Source organism: Gadus chalcogrammus, chromosome 23 (genome assembly GCF_026213295.1).
Source record: "Gadus chalcogrammus isolate NIFS_2021 chromosome 23, NIFS_Gcha_1.0, whole genome shotgun sequence".
In the NCBI taxonomy this organism is placed as follows: Eukaryota; Metazoa; Chordata; class Actinopteri; order Gadiformes; family Gadidae; genus Gadus; species Gadus chalcogrammus.
Genome location: NC_079434.1, coordinates 4,146,808 through 4,171,630, shown reverse-complemented (window position 1 = coordinate 4,171,630; position 24,823 = coordinate 4,146,808). Strand labels below are relative to the sequence as shown.

General features: G+C 43.3%; 1 protein-coding gene across 1 annotated transcript in view; it reads left to right on the top strand.

Annotated features, from left to right (window-relative positions):
• The window catches only part of xylb (xylulokinase homolog (H. influenzae)), a 39,304-nt gene that overhangs the window by 4,304 nt on the left and 10,177 nt on the right, over positions 1–24,823 (top strand). Inside the window, exons 9-17 of the mRNA XM_056583892.1 lie at positions 1,389–1,507; positions 1,892–1,973; positions 2,126–2,166; positions 2,500–2,615; positions 3,531–3,646; positions 3,829–3,902; positions 4,321–4,417; positions 6,677–6,735; positions 11,102–11,189. Of these exons, the coding sequence (XP_056439867.1) occupies positions 1,389–1,507; positions 1,892–1,973; positions 2,126–2,166; positions 2,500–2,615; positions 3,531–3,646; positions 3,829–3,902; positions 4,321–4,417; positions 6,677–6,735; positions 11,102–11,189 (792 nt within the window). The remainder of the gene's footprint in view (positions 1–1,388; positions 1,508–1,891; positions 1,974–2,125; positions 2,167–2,499; positions 2,616–3,530; positions 3,647–3,828; positions 3,903–4,320; positions 4,418–6,676; positions 6,736–11,101; positions 11,190–24,823) is intronic.

Genomic DNA, 24,823 nt, shown 5'->3' with positions numbered 1-24,823 from the left:
GGTATTCCCAGCCGACGCACCTCCTCTCCCAGTGGCCGCCTTTTTCAAGCGAATCACAGTCATTACTCCTAGACGCAACTATGCCCCCCGCAGGGTCCTTGTTATTCACTCACTAACACACACACTCGCACACACACATTCACCGGCACCCGCACACACACATGCACACACTAACTATGTACACATGTTAAGGGAAGGGTCCTCTTTGTTCCTGGCAAGTTTTAAGTTCCTTACTCATTCCGACGCAGACTAGCGTTGGAAATGGTCTATTTGCGCTTAGCTTAGCATTTAGTTCGGATTTTCAAATTGACGCTTCCTTCTGAAGTTGACTTGTGGTTGGTATAATAATGTAAGCAAATTAGCAGATATTTAATTTGCTATACCTCAACCATTTTTACACAATCAGTGTCAATACCAAATCCCAGAATTTTTATCAGACAACAAGTCCACAGATCAGGTTTATGAAAACTTTCATTTCAAGCTATGATTCTGAAGAAGACATTTTTTAAGTCTTTCCAAAATGTTAACTGTACATTAGGATTAATACTGACAGACAGTATGGTTCCCAAAATGTTGAGCATGAAAATAAGGCATGTTTCACCAAGTTTCAGGTTTTTTTTATAAATCGGGGCGGGCATGGCGAGTGTTTAACTAAGACCGGAAGTTATAGCCCCCCCTATGGGAATTTTGGCACCAAACCTTTTCTAGACCTGCCTGCCGGGGATATGTGTATGTGCTCCCCGTGTTCAGGTGTGTTTCCTCCCACACCTCAAAAAACACGCAAGTTTACCCTCTTCAGTTACTCTCCCCAGGAAATAAAAACAAAAACAAAATAAATCCTATTTTCTGGTTGGGAGGTGACACATTAAATACTGCGATAAGCATGATTGAGTAAAAACTAATAAGTACGGTGTATGGTTATTTCGACAGTTATATTGCCAGTGCTTGTCCTGCGGGAATTGCACTACACACGTGTAATACTGTGTTTCACAGCTCTCCTTGTCTGGGGACAATTAGAGTGTGACTGGAGCTGTGTCTGGTTGAGGCTGATAACAAATGTACACATTCTCTCGCTCTCTCTCTATTTCTGTCTCTCACTCATACCCACGCACACATATTTAACAGTATGCAATACATTTTTGACAAATGTATTGCATAACGGTCAAACTGGTCAAGGTGTACATACATACCAAATGCTGATATGCATATGCAAATACACATGAAAACCCCATAGGCACATAGAAAATGTGTGATGCACACAAACACACACACACACACACACACACACTTCTCCCTGTTAAATGGAATTAAAACTTATGGACTTTATGTTGATGTCACAATTTATGAATTGATTTATTGGATTTACAGATTGATTGATTTTTCTTCAGGTTCAGGAATGAATCTTCTGGACATCAAGACCCGATGCTGGTCTGAGGTCTGCCTGGAGGCCACCGCCCCTGGTCTGGGGAAGCTCTTGGGAGCCCCTCAACCCTCTACTACAGTGCTGGTAAGAGGACCGCAGGCAGGCTGAACCAGGCAGGATTCGGCTCACATTGTGGGGTTGTTTCACATCTGTACTCCGTTTAAATCCCCCATCGACTTGGTATCACTTGTACCTTGTAATCAGCTACTCTTGAAATATAATATGTTGCCAATGTGTTAACGAGCACCGATTCCCATCAGCAAGATCACACACTGGAGAAGAAGGCCATCGCTGCTAATTGGTTACTAATTGAAGATCATTTTATTGGCTGAGGCACTTATAAAACGTAGTTTCAGTATTAAAATGCGAGGATTGAACTAAATGATGAATAGTTATTCTCTCTCTCTCTTTCTCTCTCTCTCTCGCTCTCGCTCTCTCTCTCTTTCTCCCCCCGCCCTCCCCATCCAGGGCTGCGTCTCTCCTCACTTTGTTGCCAGGCATGGGTTCTCAGAGGACTGCAGAGTAGTGGCCTTCACTGGAGATAACCCTGGTAACCTCAACAATATAAAACAATGAAACTGAATGTTTGTTTGGAGAATTGCTATTTTTAGTTGAACAATCATGAACATGTCTCTCTCTTTTTTCTTCCCTCTTCTTCATCTCCCTCGTTCCCTTCTCTCGTGGTATCTATCTGTCTCTCAGCCTCTTTTGCAGGGATGGGGCTACGGGAAGGAGACGTGGCTGTGAGTGCCTCTTTGTACAGGACCCAGTCTCACTTAGTCATGCTGGTTATAGTGGATGTGTAGGAGAGAACACCTTACTATGATAAGACATGAAACAGTGGCACGATAGATATGGATGATAGACACATCAATTACAATTATTTTGGGTTCAGGAGTTTTTTCAACAAGCAATACATTTCCTATCTCCCTAGTCCAGTTTGATTGTATCTGCATCAATATATATGTGTGTGTGTGTGTGTGTGTGTGTGTGTGTGTGTGTGTGTGTGTGTGTGTGTGTGTGTGTGTGTGTGTGTGTGTGTGTGTGTGTGTGTGTGTGTGTGTGTGTGTGTGTAGCTGAGCCTCGGTACCAGTGATACAGTGTTTTCATGGATCAGGGACCCCCGTCCTGCACTAGAAGGTCATGTATTCTGCAACCCGGTAGACTGGCAGTCATACATGGCTCTACTATGGTGTGTAAACACACACACACACACACACACACACACACACACACACACACACACACACACACACACACACACACACACACACACACACACACACACACACACACACACACACACACTGTGTCACACTGTGAGGAGAGAGAGGAATGGAGAATAGTTAGCTGCTGGCAAAAAAAAAAAGGCTATGTAAGACAGTGTAAGAGAGACAGATAGAGAGAGAGTGAAAGCGGGAGAGAGCATTGGACAGAGCAGAAATAAGTTGTAAATTGACAACCTAGCCTTGGGTTTGTCCAAAAGCTGTAGGTTGATATCTGCCACAAGGGCAGGATATCCCCACAGTACAAACACTAAAAAGTCCCTGGCAGTTTAAATTTTTTTTTCTCAAATATTATGGAAATCATTCCCAGCGGGCCACATATTTATGAGGATCATATACGCGCGAGCGATCAACACTATATGCTACACCACGTCAGTTTATCCAGCTCCACAGAGCACATCCATGTTCTGTTTATTAATGCTGATACCACCAGCTCTGCTCCTCCCCACAGACCGCCTTCCTAATCTGCACAAACAACGACAATGGGAAGGACAATTTCAATGGGAATGAAACGTCCACACGTCGTTTTAATGAGCTTTATTTTGAAAGACCAGTTCACTCAGCCTCCCCCTTAAGGTTTAGACGGTTCAATTTGGACTGACAGCCGGTCAGTTGAGCAGTTAACATTCGAGGAAAGGGCAGGTTAGTACAGTGAGTCGTGCTTTGGACTCCCAGCCATAAGGAACTGGCTTAAATCTCCATTGTCTGCTTCCTACCTGTAAGCATTCTAGAGCTCTCTCTGGGAAAGCAGGGGTAGAATAAAAAGGCTTTGATCCCCATCTTCTTGATGGTGTGTTTGTGTGTGTGTGTGTGGTATCTAGCTTCAAGAATGGCTCCCTTACCCGAGAGAGAGTTAGAAACGAGTGCGCTGAAGGATCATGGGAGGTTTTCTCCACCGCACTTCGGGATACACCTATCGGAAACCATGGCAACATAGGTAAAGGTTTACCCTGGCAGCTCTCCCTAAAGCTTTGTCCTGCTCTATGGTTGTTTCTCAACTGCCTACTCTCTGACTGCATTATTCACATGGAAGGTAGATTGTGAAGTTCTTATTATTCCACTGTTTCCGTTAATGGAAACAGTGTGATTCGTTAATGGCTTTGTTTGTGTCAAAAATAGGGTTCTATTTTGATGTCATGGAGATCACACCGTCTGCTGTGGGAGTACACCGATTTGACCGCCACGACAACAAGGTCCGTCCGTCCTTCCGTCTGTCTTATTGACTGACTGGCTGCTCTGGTTAGCCAGCTGTCTGTCTGAGTGTCTGCTTGTCTGACAGCCCGTCTGTCTGTCTGTCCGTCCGTCTGTCTGCCTGCCTGCCTCTTCCTCTCCTGCACCCCCCTCCCTCTGCCCCTGCATATTTGTCTATCTCTGTCTCGAGACTCAACATGAAACGGCTCTGTTGGCATTGAAAACATACATTTAAATTGGCAAAGCAGAAAGGTAAAATAATGTGAAACATGATGATGATACTCAATACCACAGCATTTGTTAAAAAAATCTGAAATTAATCATGCACAATATAATTGAAATAAACGTCAATCCATAACTGTAAATAAACAAGACCGTTAAGCTCTCTCTCGCTCTCTCTCCCTCTCCCTCTCTCTCTAGGTGTCGGGTTTCAGTGCCCAGGTGCAGGTGAGAGCCTTGCTAGAAGGACAGTTTCTGTCAAAGAGGCTTCACGCGGAGCGACTCGGGTACAGAATCAGTAAGAAAGCTTTGCCAACCTCCCTCTAATCAGGCGACTCTGGCGTTATGCTGAGAGCTACTTGACAGCGAAGCTCGGTTGACCTTTTAATATTTACCACATAAATCCTGTGATTGTGCCCCAGGTACATTAAGCGGACTAATATCAACGTGCTTAACCTAACATAAACTGTGTTACAACAGGGCCCATTTCACTGCCGTCCCTGACCAACTGTCAATCACCATGGTCACCTTTTCAGCTTGCTTCTTTACACAACTCCAAGCGCACTTACACGATTCAGTTGATTGTTTTAACATAATTAATTTGATTGATTCTGAAATAATTATGAGGTTTCCAACTGCACAAATGGTACTTGAATAAGCATATATATGCGCTTACACACACACACATGCAGGCAAACACACACAAGCATATGATGTACCTATAGTCTAACGGGGGAATTACTTCTGGCACAGAGGTGTTGCCATGGGAAACGCTTCCCTTCACGTAATACCGGATCCGTCTGTCCATCTGTCTGTCTGTCTGTCTGTCTGTTTTACTAGTGTATAAGTGTTTAATTCAATTCAATTCAAAAAAACTTTATTTGTCCCCAGGGGGCAATTGAGAAGCAACCCCCCCTCAACACACGCACACAGGCACACACACACACACACACACACACACACACACACACACACACACACACACACACACACACACACACACACACACACACACGCACATAGGCACACACACACACACACACACACACACACACACAGGCACACTACTACTCACTCCACAACCTTTAGAGGAAGATGAAAAATGCCTTTGGCCTTTATCTCGGGCATATTCTGTGTCTTTATCTGCGAGTGTATGTGTGTTTCCGTGAGCCCAGGGGGAATTGAAGAGGGTATATTTCGCAGGTAACCATGCATACAGAACAGGGTTTCCCAGGCCAACTCTCAGGGCTACACTTAAGGTTATCTCCTGAGGAGAAACTCCCATTCCCTCCTACACGTTCACGTTTTCCCCACGCATTACATTTCACGTCATTTAGCGACGGCTTATTTTTCTCCAAATTGACTTGTAAATGAGGTAAATGAGTACATTCAAAGCATACGACACGAATTTGAGTAACTTAAAAAAAAAATGCTGCGCGACCCAATTACAAATATAATCCAAGCTGAACAGACTATCCAAAATGTTTATTACTTTGTTTAATTTATCTTTTAAAAAACATTATCAGAGTTTGTTCATTTCATAAGATCATTCAATTCAGCTGGTTCTTTTAGCTATCAAACTTCTCATCTAACCTGAATTGTTCTTAAAATCCCTTATCCATGTGATTATTCATGCTTAATCCTCATCTTTCCAGTAATCCAGCCATCGCGGCAGGGTCTGATTCATCCCCCCTCTCTATCACTCCATCAATCCAACTAACAGACAACCGTTTTCCATCAATATAATTGCCTTTTCTTCTCAATGCTTGGCTGGTCATGACTGGTTTCACCTGATAGCCATAGAGGTGAGTGGAACAGGGCTACCAATCAGGTGCCGATTGGGAGTTGACAGGATCTTTTTTAGAGCCCCACCAACCCCTCTCGATTTACATAACTGCCAAAGGTATAACTCACAACTGTCCACGCGCGTGGAGGGATGTGTTAAGTGCATGCATGTAGGTGTGTGTGTGGTGAAAGGGAGGGGAATGGGTGGGGGTTAAAGCACATACTCATTAGAGCGATGAAAGGATTTGAAAGGTTGAGGAGAGGAATGGAGGCGAAGAAGAGGACAATTAAGGTTAATAGGAGAGGCAAGATGAGAGGAGGCAGATAAAGGTGTGAAGAAAGGAGAAGAAAGGGTAAAGGTATATGCAGGGAGAGAGGGCAATAGAGAAAGAGGTGTGAAGGAGGTTAGCCAAGGATGATGAGAATGGAAAGAAAATGTTTGTGCAAAAGACAGAAAGACAGAACCAAATTGAATAGATGGAAATCCTAAGATTTCTTTTTTTGAAAGCACAGAACATTTATGAAGTGTATTCACTGTAGGCCTATTATCGACAGAACAGAGACCTTGTTGAAAGAAAGTGATAAAAAAAGAAATGTCTCGCATCGTTTCTCCTGAAAAGATGAACTATACATATTTCCCATTTCAAATTATTCAAATATATTTTATTATGAATTATTTAATATTGTCTATGCATAAAATATGTGTTCTCTTAATGTTCCAAGGTTACCAAATGCACGTGTGTGTGCGTGTGTGTGTGTGTGTGTGATTTAGTTCCTGGAAGCAGAGTGTTGGCCACAGGAGGAGCCTCTTCTAACAAGGACATTTTACAGGTGTGTGTGTGTGTGTGTGTGTATGTAAGTTTGTGTGTATACCGTGGTGTATTGTTTTCAAATCAAGTTTTAGTAGGTACGTACCCATAAACAATACAAAATATGTATAAATCACCTATATATACTGTATATATATATATAATGTAAATATATATGTGTGTGTGTTTGTGTGTGTGTGCGTCTGTGCCGGTTTTACATGCCCTTATAGCTGTACCTGTTCCCTGCCTATCCATATCCATGCATAGCCATAAAGAACATCTGACTATAAATACCTGTTCCCGCACACCTCCTCGTGCACCTCAGATCCTCCTGTAGCAGCCCCCTCTCCAGATGGCTGCTCACATTCTTTGCCACATGATGTGTCATCGGGCAAACTACCCAACACATACATGTGTAGCTACATCGCACTGATTACATATTAATAGCGTATAATAGGAAACCAGAGGCCTGGGCTACAGAATGATGGTTGTCTCTGTAGCCGGGGCCCCCTAGCTGTCAGCCGTACGCTACCCTGTAGTAAGGGCCCACAGGGGAGAACACTGTCTGGTTAAATAACTCTAAATGGTTGGCGGGGCGGTAAAGCGTGTGGGGGTTGGCTTAAACCTGGGTTTCGTTAGTCTTGTGTGTCCTTAACAACATGGTAACTGACCATTCCCCTGTTTGGCCCCCCTGGATGTATCCATTATCTTTGGGCTCAGGTGTCGTCTCCCTGCCCAAAGGTTCTTGTTTCAAACCCCCATGTCCGCAGCCCAGCCTGTAGGCTCGCTTTAGCAAGACGCCCTTACCCCCTTCCTGCTCCTTTATTGACCTTGACCTTAACCTTTAAAATGTGTGCTAGTAAATAGTAAATATGTATAGTCCATCTCCAAGGTTTTGGTTGACGGCATATTGTAGTTCCAATCCAAACCTTTTACTTGTGCTCTCCACATTATTTTATACTTTATACTTCCAAGGCGTCTCTCTCTCCCTCTCTCTCCCTCTCTCTCTCTCTCTCTCTCTCTCTCTCTCTCTCTCTCTCTCTCTCTCTCTCTCTCTCTCCCTCCCTCCCTCCCTCCCTCCCTCCCTCCCTCCCTCCCTCCCTCCCTCCTCTCTCTCTCCTTCTCACCGTGTTGTTTGAAGGTTGCCCACGATTCACTTGGTGGTCCAGAGTCACGCTCAACAATACATTCATGTTGTTATGTAATCATTTTCTCCTTTTGGAGTATTCTTATCCTGCCATCACTGACACTAAATATACTCTCCCCTCTCTGTCGTTGAGCAGCAATGCGCTTTAATCTTTCTCCCGGTCTAATAATATGAAATAAGTATTACTTTCAAGTATCTCAAACATTTTGTGACGTCAGGTTTGAGGTATTTATAATTATCCCCGGTAAGCAGCTCTTGAAATAATTTGTTGCCAGAATTCCCATAGGGGGCGCTATAACTTCCGTTCATAGAAAAAAATGATCAGCACGGCCGCCCCAGATGGATAGCAATTCTGAAACATAGTGTACTATTTATTTCACATGCCGAGCATTTCTGCCTCTTGGATCCCCTAATTAAAATTGCAATGAATGGGTTTAATAAGTGTGTTAAGGCAAATTCAATAAATTAGCGAATGTTATCCTATCGTGTGTGCGTGTGTGCGTGTGTGCGTGTGTGCGTGTGTGTGTGTGTGTGTGTGTGTGTGTGTGTGTGTGTGTGTGTGTGTGTGTGTGTGTGTGATTTAGTTCCTGGAAGCATGTCTTGGCCACAGGTGGAGCCTCTTCTAACAAGGGCATTTTAAAGGTGTGTGTGTGTGTGTGTGTGTGTGTGTGTGTGTGTGTGTGTGTGTGTGTGTGTGTGTGTGTGTGTGTGTGTGTGTGTGTGTGTGTGTGTGTGTGTGTGTGTGTGTGTGTGGGTATCGTTGTGTATGGAGGAATAGTTGCACCTTGGGGTAAAGACTACACCCGTGATTCGCTTGAAAATGGCGGTGCGTGGGCTGTGAATATCTTCTTTTTCTGTTGAAATCATTTAATATTTAGTCATTTTAAGAGACTCTTTAAAGCAAATCAAGTTGTTCTGAATTGAGAAAATATTCAGAAGCAGATGTGGCAATGACATTTTCCTCAAGGACGCATACAGGCTAGACTCCAGGTGTTTGTGGGTCGAACAAACAATCCTGGTGCGTGTTCGCTGTGGGCCTTTATTTATTTGTCCCTTTTAGTTTTACCTGTTCCCTCCATACATATACATTCATGCATCTTAGTATATAAAGAGTGTAGCGAGCCAGCTGTGAAGACAAAGACTTTTTCTTCATTCATGGTAACATAGTTGTTTACATATATTCAAAACATGGCCAGTGAATATGATTAATGCTCCTAGCTATTATTTTAATTATCGGCAGTGTTAAACCTCTTTTTTTTATTCAGGCCCTCATTTGAATATTAATATTGATTTGGTGGTTTAGTTGTCCTTCCGTTGGCTAATGACTTAGTCGTCACTGAAGGACGCCTTATAGTGAATCATTTAGTTGAAAACATAGCTGCTAAATATGCAGTGGAAGTGGAAATAATAATTGGATCAATCAGATTCATCTGCCAGCATTGACTTTCTCTGTTAAATTGAGATCCCTCTCTTTCCAATCCCTTCGTCCTTATGCCTTGTTTTCTTTCTATCACTTTTGCTGCTCTATTTACAGTATATATATTTTTCGTCACAACGAATAAACCCTCTCTCTTTTTTATTGACTTATTCATTAACTGTGATCTGCATTTTCGATTTTTTTCTATACACTGTATAGAAAAGTGATATTGCCGCAGCTCCAATATAGAATTTATGCTTTGCTTTTCAGTTTGGGCATGGGGATTCACTAAATGACTCAATGTCAAGTTAAGTGAACAGATCTATAGGACACTCTTAAGGTATAATTTATGTAGAAGTTTCAGCATGACACTCTAGACATGCATAGAGTAGATGTTTAGGGAGAGTCTGGGAAGAGTTAAAAGAGTAGCAGTCCTCAAGTCTTGGAAGTACACAGAAGCAGAAAACACGAGGGTTTTATTGATACAGAGAGAGGAGGAGGGATGGAGAGAGGAGCATGGAGCACTGAGTATAGTTCACCTTTATATGAAGTCTTTAGAACGCAAGCAGTCCAAATATGGCAAAACAACCAACAGAGTCAAGGTTTCTGCTGAGACCAGGTCATGGTGCAAATGTGCCTTGAACTTGGCACAAACTTTTTTTATTTGTATTTGTTTTTGCAGTGGCGCTGACAATTCAGCAGCAGCGCACCGCCGCTGCTGAATACATATAGGGGAAACACTGCAGTACGGGAAGAGAGATATTCAACCATCCATCGCGGGCGGCATGTGGGTCATGAGGTAGAGCGGGCTGGCTGGTAACCGGAAGGTTGCTAGTTCGATCCCCGGCTCCTCCTAGCTGAGTGTTGAGGTGTTCCTGAGCGAGACGCCTCCCACTTACTGCTCCTGACGCCTTGCATGGCTGACTCTGCCATGAGGTTTATATGAATGTGTGCATGAATGGGTGAATGTTTGACAATATTGTGAAGCCCTTTGAGTGGCTACATGCAGTCAATTTACCATTTATCAATCTTGGTATTTCTAGTATATTTCAACGTGGAGCCATATGCTTCACATTCAAGAACATCTCTGACCTGGTACAAAAGTTCACACAGACCATGAACCTGGGGAGGAATGAAAACCTTCAGTCATGTATTTTTTAAGCTATGTTAGGAATGCACATTGTGCACTGGTGATTTGTGCTCTCGTGTAGCGCAGAAAGGATGCATTCTTTAACTATATGCGGAACTCCAATTTTCTCCTCAGCAACATTGGAGAGATATTGGAAGGCTATTGGAAGCTAGCTAAAGGAGTATAACGTAACTGAAGAGAAAAACACTTTGACCATGTGGTGTAAAACCCACCTCACGTCTTTCAATTTAATAAGACTTTTGCAGGCATAGGCTTAAGTGTTAAAACCCTGGTGGACAGAGTCACTAAATAATATATGTGAAAACAAGTTATTTAATAACTATGAATATGTCGGCAGAGGAATATTGTTGGATATTTACCAGGCATCACTTTTAACTGCACCCTTCCCCTCTCAGCTTAGCACAAGCAGGATGCCGATGTCACCTTTGACACCACAAGCTACTAGCAAGGAACCAATTCAATATTATCAAGGTCTGAGAACGTCCACATGCCCACGCATATAGCGCTAATTACACCTTACAACCACATGGGTGGGAATGGTCAAAAGGGCAAATAACAAGTAAGTGGTAACAAGAGCTCATTAAAATTGTGTAATATTGTTTCATAGCGATCACTTGTTGTGACTCCAACTTAAAGCTCGCTCTCTCTCTCTCTCTCTCTCTCTCCTCTCTCAGGTGCTCTCAGATGTGTTTGACGCCCCGGTTTACACTAAAGACGTGGCAAACTCTGCGTGTCTGGGATCAGCCTACAGGGCTCTCCATGGTAAGACTACTACTATATAGATAATAATTTTAGTACATATGTTATGAATACTAATACTTGTATTATACTATTAGAATATTGCCACCACACTCAACCTCCGCTTCAATAACAGGACAGCACGGGGTGGTTTATACTGTGTAAACCAAGTTTAACAACATGATTATATGAGTCACTTTCTATTTATATGGTTTGCATATAATTGCAGACCATTGACTTGCACAATGTTATCTATAATGAAATTAAACCATTCCTGTGGGGTGCACGGAGCATATTGCTTTTGAGTTGTCAAGGAAGCATCTGTTCAATAGTTGCACCGCCTTGTACTATTTGTACTTTTTAACTCATTGATTCATTGTTGAAAATGATGCACAACCTTGGATGTAATTGACCAGAATACCAATGCAAAATCACAATACCCTAGGTTTTCATTTAGAAGGCGATTTCATTGATTGTCACTTACAGTGAATTCATATGATTATCTTAAGTTAAGGTTAAGTCAGGTTTCTCGCTAAAGGACACCTACGGGTAGGTTGAGGAGATTGGGGATTGAACCAAGAACCTTTGGGCTGTGATTATTCTGCCCTGCTTAGAGCTCTGTCTTTTTCTATCAGTTAGACATTTGACAACCAATCAATCTGGTGAACCGTCGGCTATTGTCGGACGATTTAGCTCTACGGGACAACGGGCCAAATAACAGATAATGATATCAAGGGCCAGACTTCCTCTCCTGTGCCGGTCATTGTTTTTCCGTTATTTCTTTATAGGTGTTTAAGGTTCGGCCGACATTTAAGCTATTCTCCATAAACAGATATCAAAACTAACTAGACACGTTTGCGCATGTGTGTTTTCTGGAGAAAATGTGTGTAGTTGCGCCTGCTCGTTGTGTTCTCAATGTTCTGCAAGCATGCCAATGCCACGAGGCTAATGAGCAGCACACGGAGGTTCAAGTCCCTGGGACGCTCTGAGGCTGACTTGAGATTGAGTTACGGCGCCCCCTCTCGCCGAAGAGGTCCTTTGCTTTTTGGAGACCTTCTTACGCACGGTTTCTAAACGTGTACCGACTTTGACAACTCTCAGTTTTTCACCTTCGGAATGGTTGAAGTCAGCGATTGAAGCCCCATCGACTTCCATTGGAAAAAAAAATGCTTGTTGAGCAGCTGCAACAGTGTTAATTTGTAATTGACCCTGTGACGTTCTTTTGTAAGCTGTCAAACTAAACTTTCGACATTACCTAACTTAAGGTCTGGCAGTAGGAGGAGTATTTGGACCAAATGACAGGTCAATTTTCAAGGTTTTCCAAAGCTTTCAAGGTACAGAAAAATCTATCCTGGCGGACCTTATGGGTCCTTGAGGAGAAAGATTCAGCTTGTCAAATAAGTTTCAGATTTCATTATAAAATAGGGTACGGTTAGCGGCCGTATAGGTTTGACCACAAGTTATAGCGCCCTGTTTTTGTCATAGCACAACATTTTGTTTAGGTTTGGTCTGATGGATTTTCGCGTTTTGCCCCATTAACTTTCCATGTTAAATATGAATATTACAAATATAAATTTAAAAAGAAGTCTGTTATGGTTGGTCTCTAAAAATAGTAGCACAGTGCCCTGATATATGCTTGACACTATTGAGGTGGTTTGGTGTAAAACCCTCATCTGTAAGAATAGATATTTACCCAAAATCGGCGGAAGGAAAATAATAAGAAACATGGCTAGTGAGCTGAACCGTCAGACAGTAAACGATGGGTTCAGAGATGGTTGCTCTCCACACAGACTGTTTACCTGAATGCAGCTAATGCCCGCTCAAACGTGATTTGATAATACTACTCAGACTACAAACAAAAACCAGAGTGGGTAACACTTTTTACTAAGGTGCAATAATAAATAGCAAACTAGTCATTACCTAACCCTTTGTTAATGTTTGTTAATTGTTACTAAAATATCTATTTGGCACAAGTTACCAATCGTTTTTTCATCATTAATTAAATATTAGTTGTGTCACGGCATCCGAAGTCGAGTGATGCCTCCGGGGCATTAACTGTGGTGTTTGAGAAACGCACTCCAAAACGTGGTTTTCTTCCATCCAAGAAGTATTATGTTCCGTACTAAAGGGCCTTCAAACCATGAGTAAAAGGGTTTGCAAAATAACAATAAACTCTAACTTAACGAAAAGCTTAGGTACTTGAAACGAACACTTAGATTTGAGTGGTCAAAATTAATATATTTCCACAGTGTCTGCACCAGTTTGTGACTTTGCTGGACTGACACGGGCTGGGCCATTCTCGAGTGCATTTACAGGTGCACAAACCACGCCCCCCCCACCATCCCAATCACTCAAACCACATCGAACACCATCAACAAACATTATCAACAATCCATACACACGCATCCAACCCAAGGCAAAAGGATGGCCGCAACATTCCGCCCCTAATTATTGCCAAGCACTAATTACAAAACCCAACAAAGGGGAAAATATATAGCCATAACACAAGAATCTACCGACATCATTTACTCATGCATTTTTTTTAACATTTTCTTTTAAAGTGTCTCTTGAACCAGTCCCATAAGGCCATTAAAAAAAGGCAAAAATAAGGTCTTTGATCTTCAAAAAGACGAAAAAGAGAAGTTGGTGTATGCAAGGGGTCAAACTTCAAAAAAGGGGAAGAGGTGTAATGCAAGGGGATATGTGCGTTATGAGAAATGTAGTGTGCCAGCGTCCTTCAGTGTATCAGTTTAAGTGTCGATGTTTAAGCTGTAGCCCCCTCCAAAAGAAGGCACAGCTTGGTGATGGGTCGTTCCAGCTCCGCGGTTTGTGTCTTCAGCCGGACACGACGAACGAATCCCTTGGAATCGGCCATGGTTTTCTATGATTCGCCCCAATGGCCACGAATTTCTGGGTGCTGATTCGTCCATGACAAGCACAAGATCTCCAACTGCAAAGCTTTTTTTTGCTCTGTTCCATTTTTGACGTGCTTGCATTAGTGGGAGGTATTCTTTCACCCACCTCTTCCAGAACAGGTCAGCAATGTACTGGACCTGCCCTCCAACGCCTGCGAGCATATTGATCGTTTTTGGTAAACAAGCCAGGTGGTAGAAGTGGCTTTGCTTTGAGCTGCAAGAGGTGGTTTGGGGTTAGGCCTCCAGGTCATTTAGGTCACCACTAGATGGGGTGATTGGACGGTCATTTAACACAGCCTCCACCTCGCACAATGCAGTATGTAGGGCCTCGTCGTCCAGCACTTGCTGCCCTACCACTGTGCAAAGCACTCTTTTAACTTGCTGTATCAGCCGCTCCCAGACTCCTCCATGATGAGCTCCATACGGCGGGTTGAATATCCACTTTATTCCATCCTGTGAGAGAGAATGGTGCAGCTTGTTTTGGTTTAAGTCTCTGACGGCACTCTTTAACTCCCGGTTAGAACTGACAAAGTTGGTGCCATTATCAGACCTTAGTTCTCTTACTTGACCTCTGCGGCAGACAAATCTCCTGATGGCATTTATGCACGAATCTGTGTCGAGTGTATGGGCTACTTTCTAGATGGACTGCGCGTGATGTTAAGCAGGTGAATATGACGCCATAATCGCTTGACAGTGTTTCGTCCTCTTTTCACCTCCATTGGGCCGAAGTAATCTATTCCAACGTCTGTGAATGGAGGCAGATCTGCAATAATTCTGTCCGCAGGAAGGTCTGCCATCTTTTGCTCACCAGGTTGCTGTCGTTGTCTTTTACAGGTCATACAATCTCCATGACTTTTCTGGGCGGCAGAGTTGGCATGTGGTATCCAGAAGCGGCGCCGGAGAGTTGATAGCATGTGATTTCTGCCCCCATGACCAACTTTAAGATGGATGTGACGCAGAATTAGCGTGGCGATTTGGCTGCTTTTTGGAAGAATCATTGGATGTTTTGTTTCTTCAGGGAGAGCCGACCTGCTCAACCTACCACCAACTCTCAGGACTCCATCCACCATCACAGGGTCCAGCTTGTACAGATGGCTAGCTTTCTTCAAAGTGCCTTTAGTTAAGGCTTCGATTTCGTCTGGATAAGACTGCCTCTGCACAAAACAGACAATGGCCTTTTCCGCTTTCTCCAAATCGCTCACTGACAGTTTGGGAATGTTTGGTTTTATTTGCTGCTTCAGTTTGCGCTCCTGTTTAGCTTGATCCTGGGTTGTGTTCATTCTTTGTCCTCTCAACTGAAGAAGTAGCTCTTTTATCTTCAGAATCCATGCTACAGCTCTCGTTAGGTCTGTCCACTTGGAAAAATAGCTCAGAAGCTTACTTGTGGGACATTCACTGTCTTTCAGCACTACGGCATTGGCAGAAATCTTGGTGTTGACCTCTGGGTCGTCGTCAAGAACTCCATCCATTTGTATTGTTCCTGGCCATTGTGATTGAGGTTTGCAGAGGAAGCATGGGCCATTGATCCACAACTTAGACTGGAGGAATACATCAGCCTTCAAGCCACGTGATGCGGCATCTGCTGGATTTAGCTTGGAACTTATGTGCCGCCATTGTGCCCCTTCTGACAGCTCTCGAATGATGGAAACACGATTTGCCACATATGTTTTGAATCGTTTGGTGCTACTGGCAATGTACTGAAGAACTGTCATGCTGTCGGACCAGAAAACAGGCTCCTCCATGTTGATTTCTAGCTCTGTTTGTAGCATCTTGTTGATGCGCACAGCTAAGACTGCAGCTCCAAGTTCCAGCCTGGGTATGGTTGTTTGCTTAAGTGGCGCTACTCTGGCCTTTCCCATGACGAAAGCAATGCTCACCTCTCTCCTGGTGTTCGTCAGCCGGAGGTAAGATACCGAGCCATACCCCATTTCACTGGCATCACAGAAATGATGCATCTGTGCTGCTGCTATTGCTCCAAAGTTTTTGGGTGCAAAGCTTCTGGTGATATTAAATGCATCCAATAAAGTTAGGCTACTCAGCCACTTTTGCCACGCTTGAGCCATTCTTGCGGGATTTGGTCATCCCAACCCAGCTTGTTTTGCACAACCCCTGCAAGATTTGTCTTGCAGGGAGAATAACTGGTGCCAGGAAGCCAAGGGGGTCGTATATTGAGCTTACTATGGACAGAATGCCTCGTCTGGTCACTGAGTGGGGTTTTACCTCAATACTGAACGTGAAGGTATCCTGCTCTACATTCCATTGAGCTCCAAGCGCCCTTTCCATGGGAAGCTGATCTTTGTCCAGGTCCAGTGTTTTAACTCCTTTAGCTCTCTGATCCTCGGGGATGGCTGCCAGGACGGAGCGATGGTTGCTCACCCATTTGTTGAGCCGAAATCCCCCTTTGGGCGCACAGGTGTGTGAGGTTCTCATAGAGATATGTTGCTTGCTCCACGGTATTTACAGCTTTTAAGCAGTCGTCAACGTAAAAGTTCTGCCGGATGGTGTTTACGATCTCGGCTGCATAATCATTTTGGTTGTCATCAGCTGTCTTCAACAGGGCAAATGTGGCACAACTTGGGAAGAGACAGCTCCAAAGATGTGCACTGTCATCCTGTGCTCCGCCAGCTCTTGCGTAACATCCCCGTCTGGCCACCAGAGAAAGCGCAGATAGTTTACATCCTCTTTTGCCACTCTCACCTGGTGGAACATTCCCTCAATGTCAGTCATGATAGCTATGGAGCCCTGGCGGAAACGAAGCAATACGCCTACCAGTGAATTTGTTAAGTCAGGGCCTTGCAGCAGCTCTTTGTTTAGAGATGTTCCACCGTACACGGATGCACAATCAAACACCACGCGCAAAGTCCTTTTGCGTGGGTGGTAGACTCCGTGATGTGGTATAAACCATGCTTTTCCACTTTTATGTTCCAACTGGTCTTGTGGTATGACTTCTGCATATCCTTTTGCTATAACATCCTTCATGAATTCTTTGTATTCGTTAAAGAACTTTAGATCTCTTTTGAACTTCTTTAACAGGTGCTGTGCCCTTTGCTGGGCTACAGCTTTGTTGTTGGGAAGATTCACGTTATCTTTACGAAAGGGGAGCTTTAAGCTGTAATGGCCATTTTCCAGAACAGCTGAGCTTGACACTTTGTCCATAAACTGTTGGTCTTCCACAGACATCACCTTTTTGCCCTCATAGTGCTGCTCCACAAAGTCTTGATTATATTGCTGGACCAACAGATCTTCAACGGATATGCGATTAACCTGCACCGTACCTGCAGCTGCACTTCCATCACTAGTCATGTTGAGTGGGCCATTGACAACCCACCCTAGTCGAGTCTTCACAGCGTAGGGCCCAATACCCTCACTATTAATTACTCTCCATGGCTCCATGGCTTTTGGGGCATTGACACCTATAAGCAGCCCAATGCTGGCATCAATTGGTGTCAAGTCAACCTCATCCAGGTAAGGCCATTTTCTAATATCCTCATTCTTAGGGATATTTTCTTGGGAGACTGGGATGGATTTGTGTGTGTAGACATCAGGCAGTTTAAGGTATCCATTTCCATTCAAAGCAGCAACTTCCAATCCAGAGATTTTGTAGCTAGACACTGGCTTCTCTTGACCCATTGTCCTGAGCAATATGTCCTGCTTCCTTCCATTAGCATTTAGTTGTTGCATCAACTCCTCAGTGCAGAATGTTGCAGTGCTTCCTCCATCCAAGAAGGCATATGTTTGCACAGTTTTTGTTCCCTTGCCCAATTTCACCTTTACTGGGACTATTGAGAGTGCACTCTCTTTAATGCCGGCCCCAGTGTGGCTACCAGCGCTCAGGGAAACCAAGGCACTGGACATGGATGCTTCTATGAGTTGCATCCTAGCTGGTTGCTCTCTTTGACTGTCTTTTGTTTCTATGTGCAAGATGGTTGGATGAGTCTTGTGGCAGGCTTCACATGTCATACGATTTTTACAGTACTTGCTCATGTGTCCTTTTTCCAGGCATCCAAAGCACAATCCATTGGCTCTCATGAATTCCACTTTTTCTTTGTTGGGTTTTCCTTTAAACAACACACATGTTTCCATTGAGTGGTCTTTGCTACAAAACAGGCAGGGTCTTTTAATGGCATTCCTTGTTATTTGTTTATGCTCCCCTTCTATCCTACTTTTTGCATTTTCAAAGACAGGGGTGACGGTGGTGGCAAAACTGCTCCCCCTGCTGGACTTTTGTGGTACCTTGAGTTTGGCTCTATTTTCCACTGATAGTGGCATATTTATTTCGCCAAACATGGGATCCAGTAGTGCACGAGTTTTCTTCTCAATGAATTGGAGGAGATCTTCAAACTTTGGACGTCTGCATTGCCTTTCCTGAATATCACAGACGACTGTTCTCCAGGTATCACGCAGCTTAAAGGGTAACTTTGATGCAATTATCCTCAGGTTTGCTGCATTTTCCAGTTCCTCCACGTAGTCAATCCCTGACAAGGTGTTGTAGCAGCTTCGGAGAAAGATTGAATATGCTCTTAATGCGGGGCCATCCTCTGCTTTTATAGCCGTCCAATTTAATGTTTTGCTCATGAATGCCATTGTGATCCTCATCTTGTTTCCAAAATGCCACTCAAGCTGCTTCTTTGCTTCATTATATCCACTTTTCATATCCATATGCTGACAGCTGCGTACAATTTGTCTTGGCTGCCCCACGGTGTACTGCTCCAGGTAGTAGAGTCTATCTTGCATATTGTCTGTTTTGTTTTCTATGCCTTGCTCAAAGGCTCTAATGAATGAATTGAAGTGCAGTGGGTCACCATCAAAGCTGGGAATCTCTCTAACTGGCAGGAGGGAGGCTTTCTGATGTTTTATCAATATTTCAGTTATGTCATTCTGCCTTTTCAGAACGTCTACAACATTTTCTGGGCTAGTTGTTCTTGCATGAATACGGCTTTCAATTGGGGCAGTGATTGGTTCAGATTTCGGTGTACGATGTTTCTGCATTTTAGCACGGGGGGGTTGAGATAAGGCGGAGCGATGTTGACTTGTGCGGCTGCTTGCTTTCGAACTTACTGAGCCAGCTCCGGCTTGCCGTAGTACTTTTGCTTTAGCTTCTGCGGCTGCCAGTTCAGCTGTTAATGCAAGCGTTTCTTGCTTGGCCTTTATCTTTGCCTCCTCCATATCCAATGCATGCTTTTGTTCCAACGTTTTGACTTTGACGCTCAGAGCAGCGCGCTCAGCCTCGGCTTCTACGCAGGCGGTTGTTAATGATTTGGAGCCGCTGGCGCATAATGACACTTGTGACGCGCTACGGCCAATCTCACTGCATGCTTGTTCTTCATCGTCATTATCAACTTGTTCACCTAAAGCATTTATGTCGTCCACTTCTTCACGAGACTCTTCACCATCATCATCCTCACACATCCATAAGCGAACGGTTGTTAGGAATTCTTTGAATTCGATTAACTTTGGCTCATACCACCGAGTATGATCATCTTCTCTTTCATCAACCTCTAGCAGTGATTGCACATCCACTTGCAGGTCCATAAAGTTTGTTAACAGCTCGTTGAATGTGTCCAGATGTTTATTCACATTTTCTTTATCGTCATTTGTCTTTACCATATGAAGCACTTCATTCTTTTTTCTCGTCAGAGCGCCGAGCTTTCCTCTGCGTGATCTAATTGTTTGCAACAATTTCCTTTCTGGGTCCACACCTTGATCAGTATCGCTTTCCATTTCCAATTCTTAATTTTCACACAAATATTGGCATAAGCAGTGAGCAGTGATCGCTTCCAACGAAAGACCTGACGAGGCTTCACCGCGCGCCGGCGGTCTGTTGAGCTCGGTATTCACGGTAGACGGTCGTCAAACATTTTCCATTCATCAGCCGAGAGCAGGACTTTAGCGCTGCAAACTTGTCCAATCCATTTTCCATTTTCCAGTCAGTCCAGAATCGAGATAATTTTGACTTAATGTCACGGCATCCGAAGTCGAGTGATGCCTCCGGGGCATTAACTGTGGTGTTTGAGAAACGCACTCCAAAACGTGGTTTTCTTCCATCCAAGAAGTATTTATTTTCGTACAAAGGGCTTCCAAACCATGAGTAAAAAGGGTTTCAAAATAACAAATAAACTCTTAACTTAACGAAAAGCTTAAGGTACTTGAAAACGAACACTTAGATTTGAGTGGTCAAAATTATATATTTCCACAGTGTCTGCACCAGTTTGTGACTTTGCTGGACTGACACGGGCTGCCATTCTCGAGTGCATTTACAGGTGGCACAAACCACGCCCCCCCACCATCCAATCACTCAACCAACATCGAACACCATCAACAAACATTATCAACAATCCATACACACGCATCCAACCCAAGGCAAAGGATGGCCGCAACAAGTTGTTTGCATAACCCTAACCCAACCCTAACACAAGACCCTAACCCTAACCCTAACCCTAACACACGACCCTAACCCTAACACACGGCCCTAACCCTTACCCTAACACACAGCCTTAACCATAACACACGGCCCTAACCCTAGCACACAACCCTAACCCTAACCAGCGACACTCTGTGGTCAGTGAAAAAAAACTATTAACTTCTGCCAATTAGATATTTTTGTAACAATTAACAAATATTAACAAAGGGTTAGGCAATGACTACTTTGCTATTTATTATGGCACCTTATTATAAAGTGTTACCCAAGAGTGGTTCCAATACCAAAGTCTTGTCCCGTTGCCTACAGATTTAGCACTCAATTGAAGATACTGCATCAGTTCATAGACACAAATGTGCTTGAAAAAGACGACCTGCGGTCCACACAGATCAACCCTATGCTAAGATGTATTAATTGTTATTAAGTCAGACATATATTTCAAAATGGACAATAAAAAATATATTGTCATTCTCATGAGATACTTGTTGGAATGACTGCTCACCTGTGGGATATTTACGGGATTAAGATCCGCTAAGGTGGAGGCATACCATATGTTTTTTTATACAGGTTATAAAGTCTTACTCAGTTATATCCTTTGTGGGATCATTTTGTCCTCTGTGGACACAGTACAAATACGTTTAGAGGAGGGCTCATCTTACACAATGTCTACCATGTGTGCTGTTACGATTAAGTATTTATCCCCTCTTCTCCCCCCACTTGTTTCAGTGTGAGTCCCTCCAGCTCCATCTCCCCACGCTCCCAAGAGGATCATTAGCAGTTAGCATCAGCTGCGTTACGCTCCTGTTTGAAGTCGGCGCAGTTTGCGTAAGATACTAAGATACTGGTTTTTTTCACCTTTTCATTTCTCCACCAAAATACTGCCAGAGATGGCGAGAATTATCTTTTATACTCCTTGCTCTTTCCAAATTATGTAGAATGGGCCTGCCATCCTAGGCATAAATATTTCATACATATATGTTCCATATCTCGTTGCGGCTTGCATGGCTGCGTTTGAAGCGGATGTAACACGGTGGGTGTTATTGGGCCGCCTCTCTCTCCCGCCCTGATGAAACGGTGCTGTGGCGCTCCACTCGGATCGTTTTCATCTCCTGGTGTATGGACAGAAGTCTCCGTGTTGCCCGGGCCGGGCGATCTCACCAGCCCTCTGCGGAGTCGCTGCGTCGACGCGTACGAGCCGCACCGTGAAACAACTCAAAGAAAGCGAGAGCATGTAAAATGCTCTGTTTATCTTTTATGTACGCTGAGCGGAGAAGGCGGCGGTATGTCTGGTGCGCCTGATGCGATAAACAGGCCCTGATGCTGCAATAGGGAATATATGAACTGGGCCATAAAGGATGTTGAATATTGCAGCCGTAATATCACACGCAATATCAATTGCGTGTGATATCATCAATGGATGATTGATGAATGGATGAATGGATGGATGGAGGATGGATGGATGATTCATGTTTGGATGGAGGGATTGAAGAGGGAGCATGGTGATGACTTCTACAGGCGATGACTTCAATAAATCATAGGTGAATTGGATGTTCCATGTATTTTCCCAGTAATTTCAACTTTGATGAAACACATCAATGAAACTAGTGAGACCTTAGGCCTTTGATAGTGGATCCTGTTGAGGGTCTGAGCAGCACAACGAGAGAGGTATTAATAACTTTTACATAGACTGACAAATCAATATGAGATAGATACTGGTGTGTGTGTGTGTGTGTGTGTGTGTGTGTGTGTGTGTGTGTGTGTGTGTGTGTGTGTGTGTGTGTGTGTGTGTGTGTGTGTGTGTGTGTGTGTGTGTGTGTTTTAAGTGTCTATCTGTGCATATACACCAGGGTGTGTAACAATCTCTTCCAGAACTGTCTGTGATTCTCTGATCCCAGCTCTCATTTATGCTTTGCTTCAGTTTAGCTAAGATAAAGACTCCAGAGGGGGGGGGGGGGAGGGAGGGAGAGAGAGAGAGAGAGAGAGAGAGAGAGAGAGAGAGAGAGAGAGAGAGAGAGAGAGAGAGAGAGAGAGAGAGAGAGAGAGAGAGAGAGAGAGAGAGAGAGAGAGAGAGAGAGAGAGAGAGAGAGAGAGAGAGAGAGAGAGAGAGAGAGAGAGAGCGCGTTTGGGGGCAATGGGGTTGTATTCAATAGTGGGAGAATGATTTAGTAGTGGAGGTTCAGTTAGATTGATCTTTCAGACACAGGTGTTGCCATGGCGTGTTTGTGTGTGTATGTGAGTGTATGTGTGTGTGTGTATATGTTTCTTTAATTTGTTTATTAGCTTAGTTTACCGTTTTTCTCAGTCACTTTGGTACATTTCTCAGATCAGAATTGAAATTTGCAAAACAGTAAGTGCATTTCTCAAAACAATTCGTACAAATAGCAAAACACCATGGATTTCTTGCAAACCCAGTCTCTTGCTCAAAATCCTTAGTTCGTTTCTCAAAAGTAAATATCTGTGTCAATGAACATGTCAGTGCCATCACAATGACAAGTCCTTGTGTCATTGTGTATGGATAAGAGAGTCAAATTGCTTAGTCATGTTGTCAATAACAGTGTACTCTGGAGGGATGTTCTGATGTAAACTATGGCTAAAGTTTTGAAGACAATTTTTGTAAATTATAAGTTACACCTTAGTGTATGTGGGAGATTGATTGCAAGAGACTGGACAAGATTCTCATTTACGCTTTGACTGATTGTACTTTTATTTGTTGACAGACCATGTCATTGCTAGAAATGCGAACATAGGAAAATCTCCTTAGGGTAAACTGTACATGCATTGCTGTAGGAATTACGGTGCAGTCTTCCTACGCCTCCTGACGTTCCTGTCTGTTGGGCCACAAATTCTCAGGCAGCCTCACTCCTCTTCCTCTTCTTCTTCTCTCTGGCTGTTGACCCTGTCCAAATCCTTGTCCTTCCATTGTCAGACAATGTAACATTGTTTTGTGCTCCAGCTATATATACTGTATACTTGCCAGTTCATGGTTCAGGAGATCCACCTTTGAGCTATTTCAGTAAACTGGTTGATCGTTGGTTGATCTAACACTTCACACATTTCCCTTCTTTAGAGAAAGTTAAGATTCACCTGGTAGCAATTTAGCAATTCAGAACAGATTTAGAAAAAAAGTCTAATGGAAATGTATAGAAATATGCTTGACATATTATGACAACTTGTTCAACCATTTTGCATGTAAAGACTTATGCAATGACCTAATGCCTAAATGTTTTTGGGGTGAGACTATTCAATAGAGACCCATTACAATACATTTGGATCAACATGACATAAGCAATTGATAATGTAGGAAAGAGCAGAGAATTGTACATAATCATTTGCATGAATGTACCAAAGCATTTGCAACTTGTTCAAAGAAATTAGAAACTTTTTTGATGTGCACAAGTGACACAATGATGTGAAGATTGAACAGGTAGTTTTGAGAATTTCAATTCTGATCTGAGAAATGTACCAAAGCGACTGAGAAAAACTGTAAGTCATAAGTCGATAAGCCATAATAATAACTGAGCTTAATTCAGAGCCATAGAAAGACAGAGTTGTCTAAATGGAGGGTCAAATAGCTTGGTGGTTGACTGGATTCATGTAGCTCCAGATAGTTCCAGCTGCATATGAATGAGGGGAATTTGCACATGACTTTGCTGACCTACCATGAAGCAGCGATGTTTGGTAACCAGTTAACATAATATAAATTTATTTGGAGTATTGCAAACCAAAGTTAGGAATTGAATATCAGTCCATCTAAACCAGGGGTCAGCAACCTGCGGCTCGGGAGCCGAATGTGTCTCTTCCACCCCTCTGCAGTCTTGTCAGTCTGACTTGTTTATAAATAATAAAAAGTATTCATATTTTTTGTTTAAAATGGAACACCTCTTATTTTGGAGATCACGGTGATACTGATTAAAATAGCTAAATCAAATGTTTCAATATTTTGTCAACTACCAACTGCCAATAATTGTCACATCATACACCCACACCTTTCATAAATGCAATACACTATAGGCTATTGGTTGTTTTATGTGTGGTTAGGGTTAGGGTAACTATAAATCAACAACCCCATATACGGAGCATTAGCCTCTCCAAGGGATCTGTATCCTCCAACAACACTAATGTACAGCAAGCATGACGATCAAGGTGTTGCCTTTGAATGCTTGAATGCATTCATGACCTCCTGTGTAGAATCATACCACTGACTACATCAACATACTTATAATAATCTCATGTTTCAAAATATGAGGCACTAATTGAGGCGCACGTGGAGAACATGAATAGATACAAAGATGAACCCTATTTACGCAGTTAGGAGTGTACCGTCA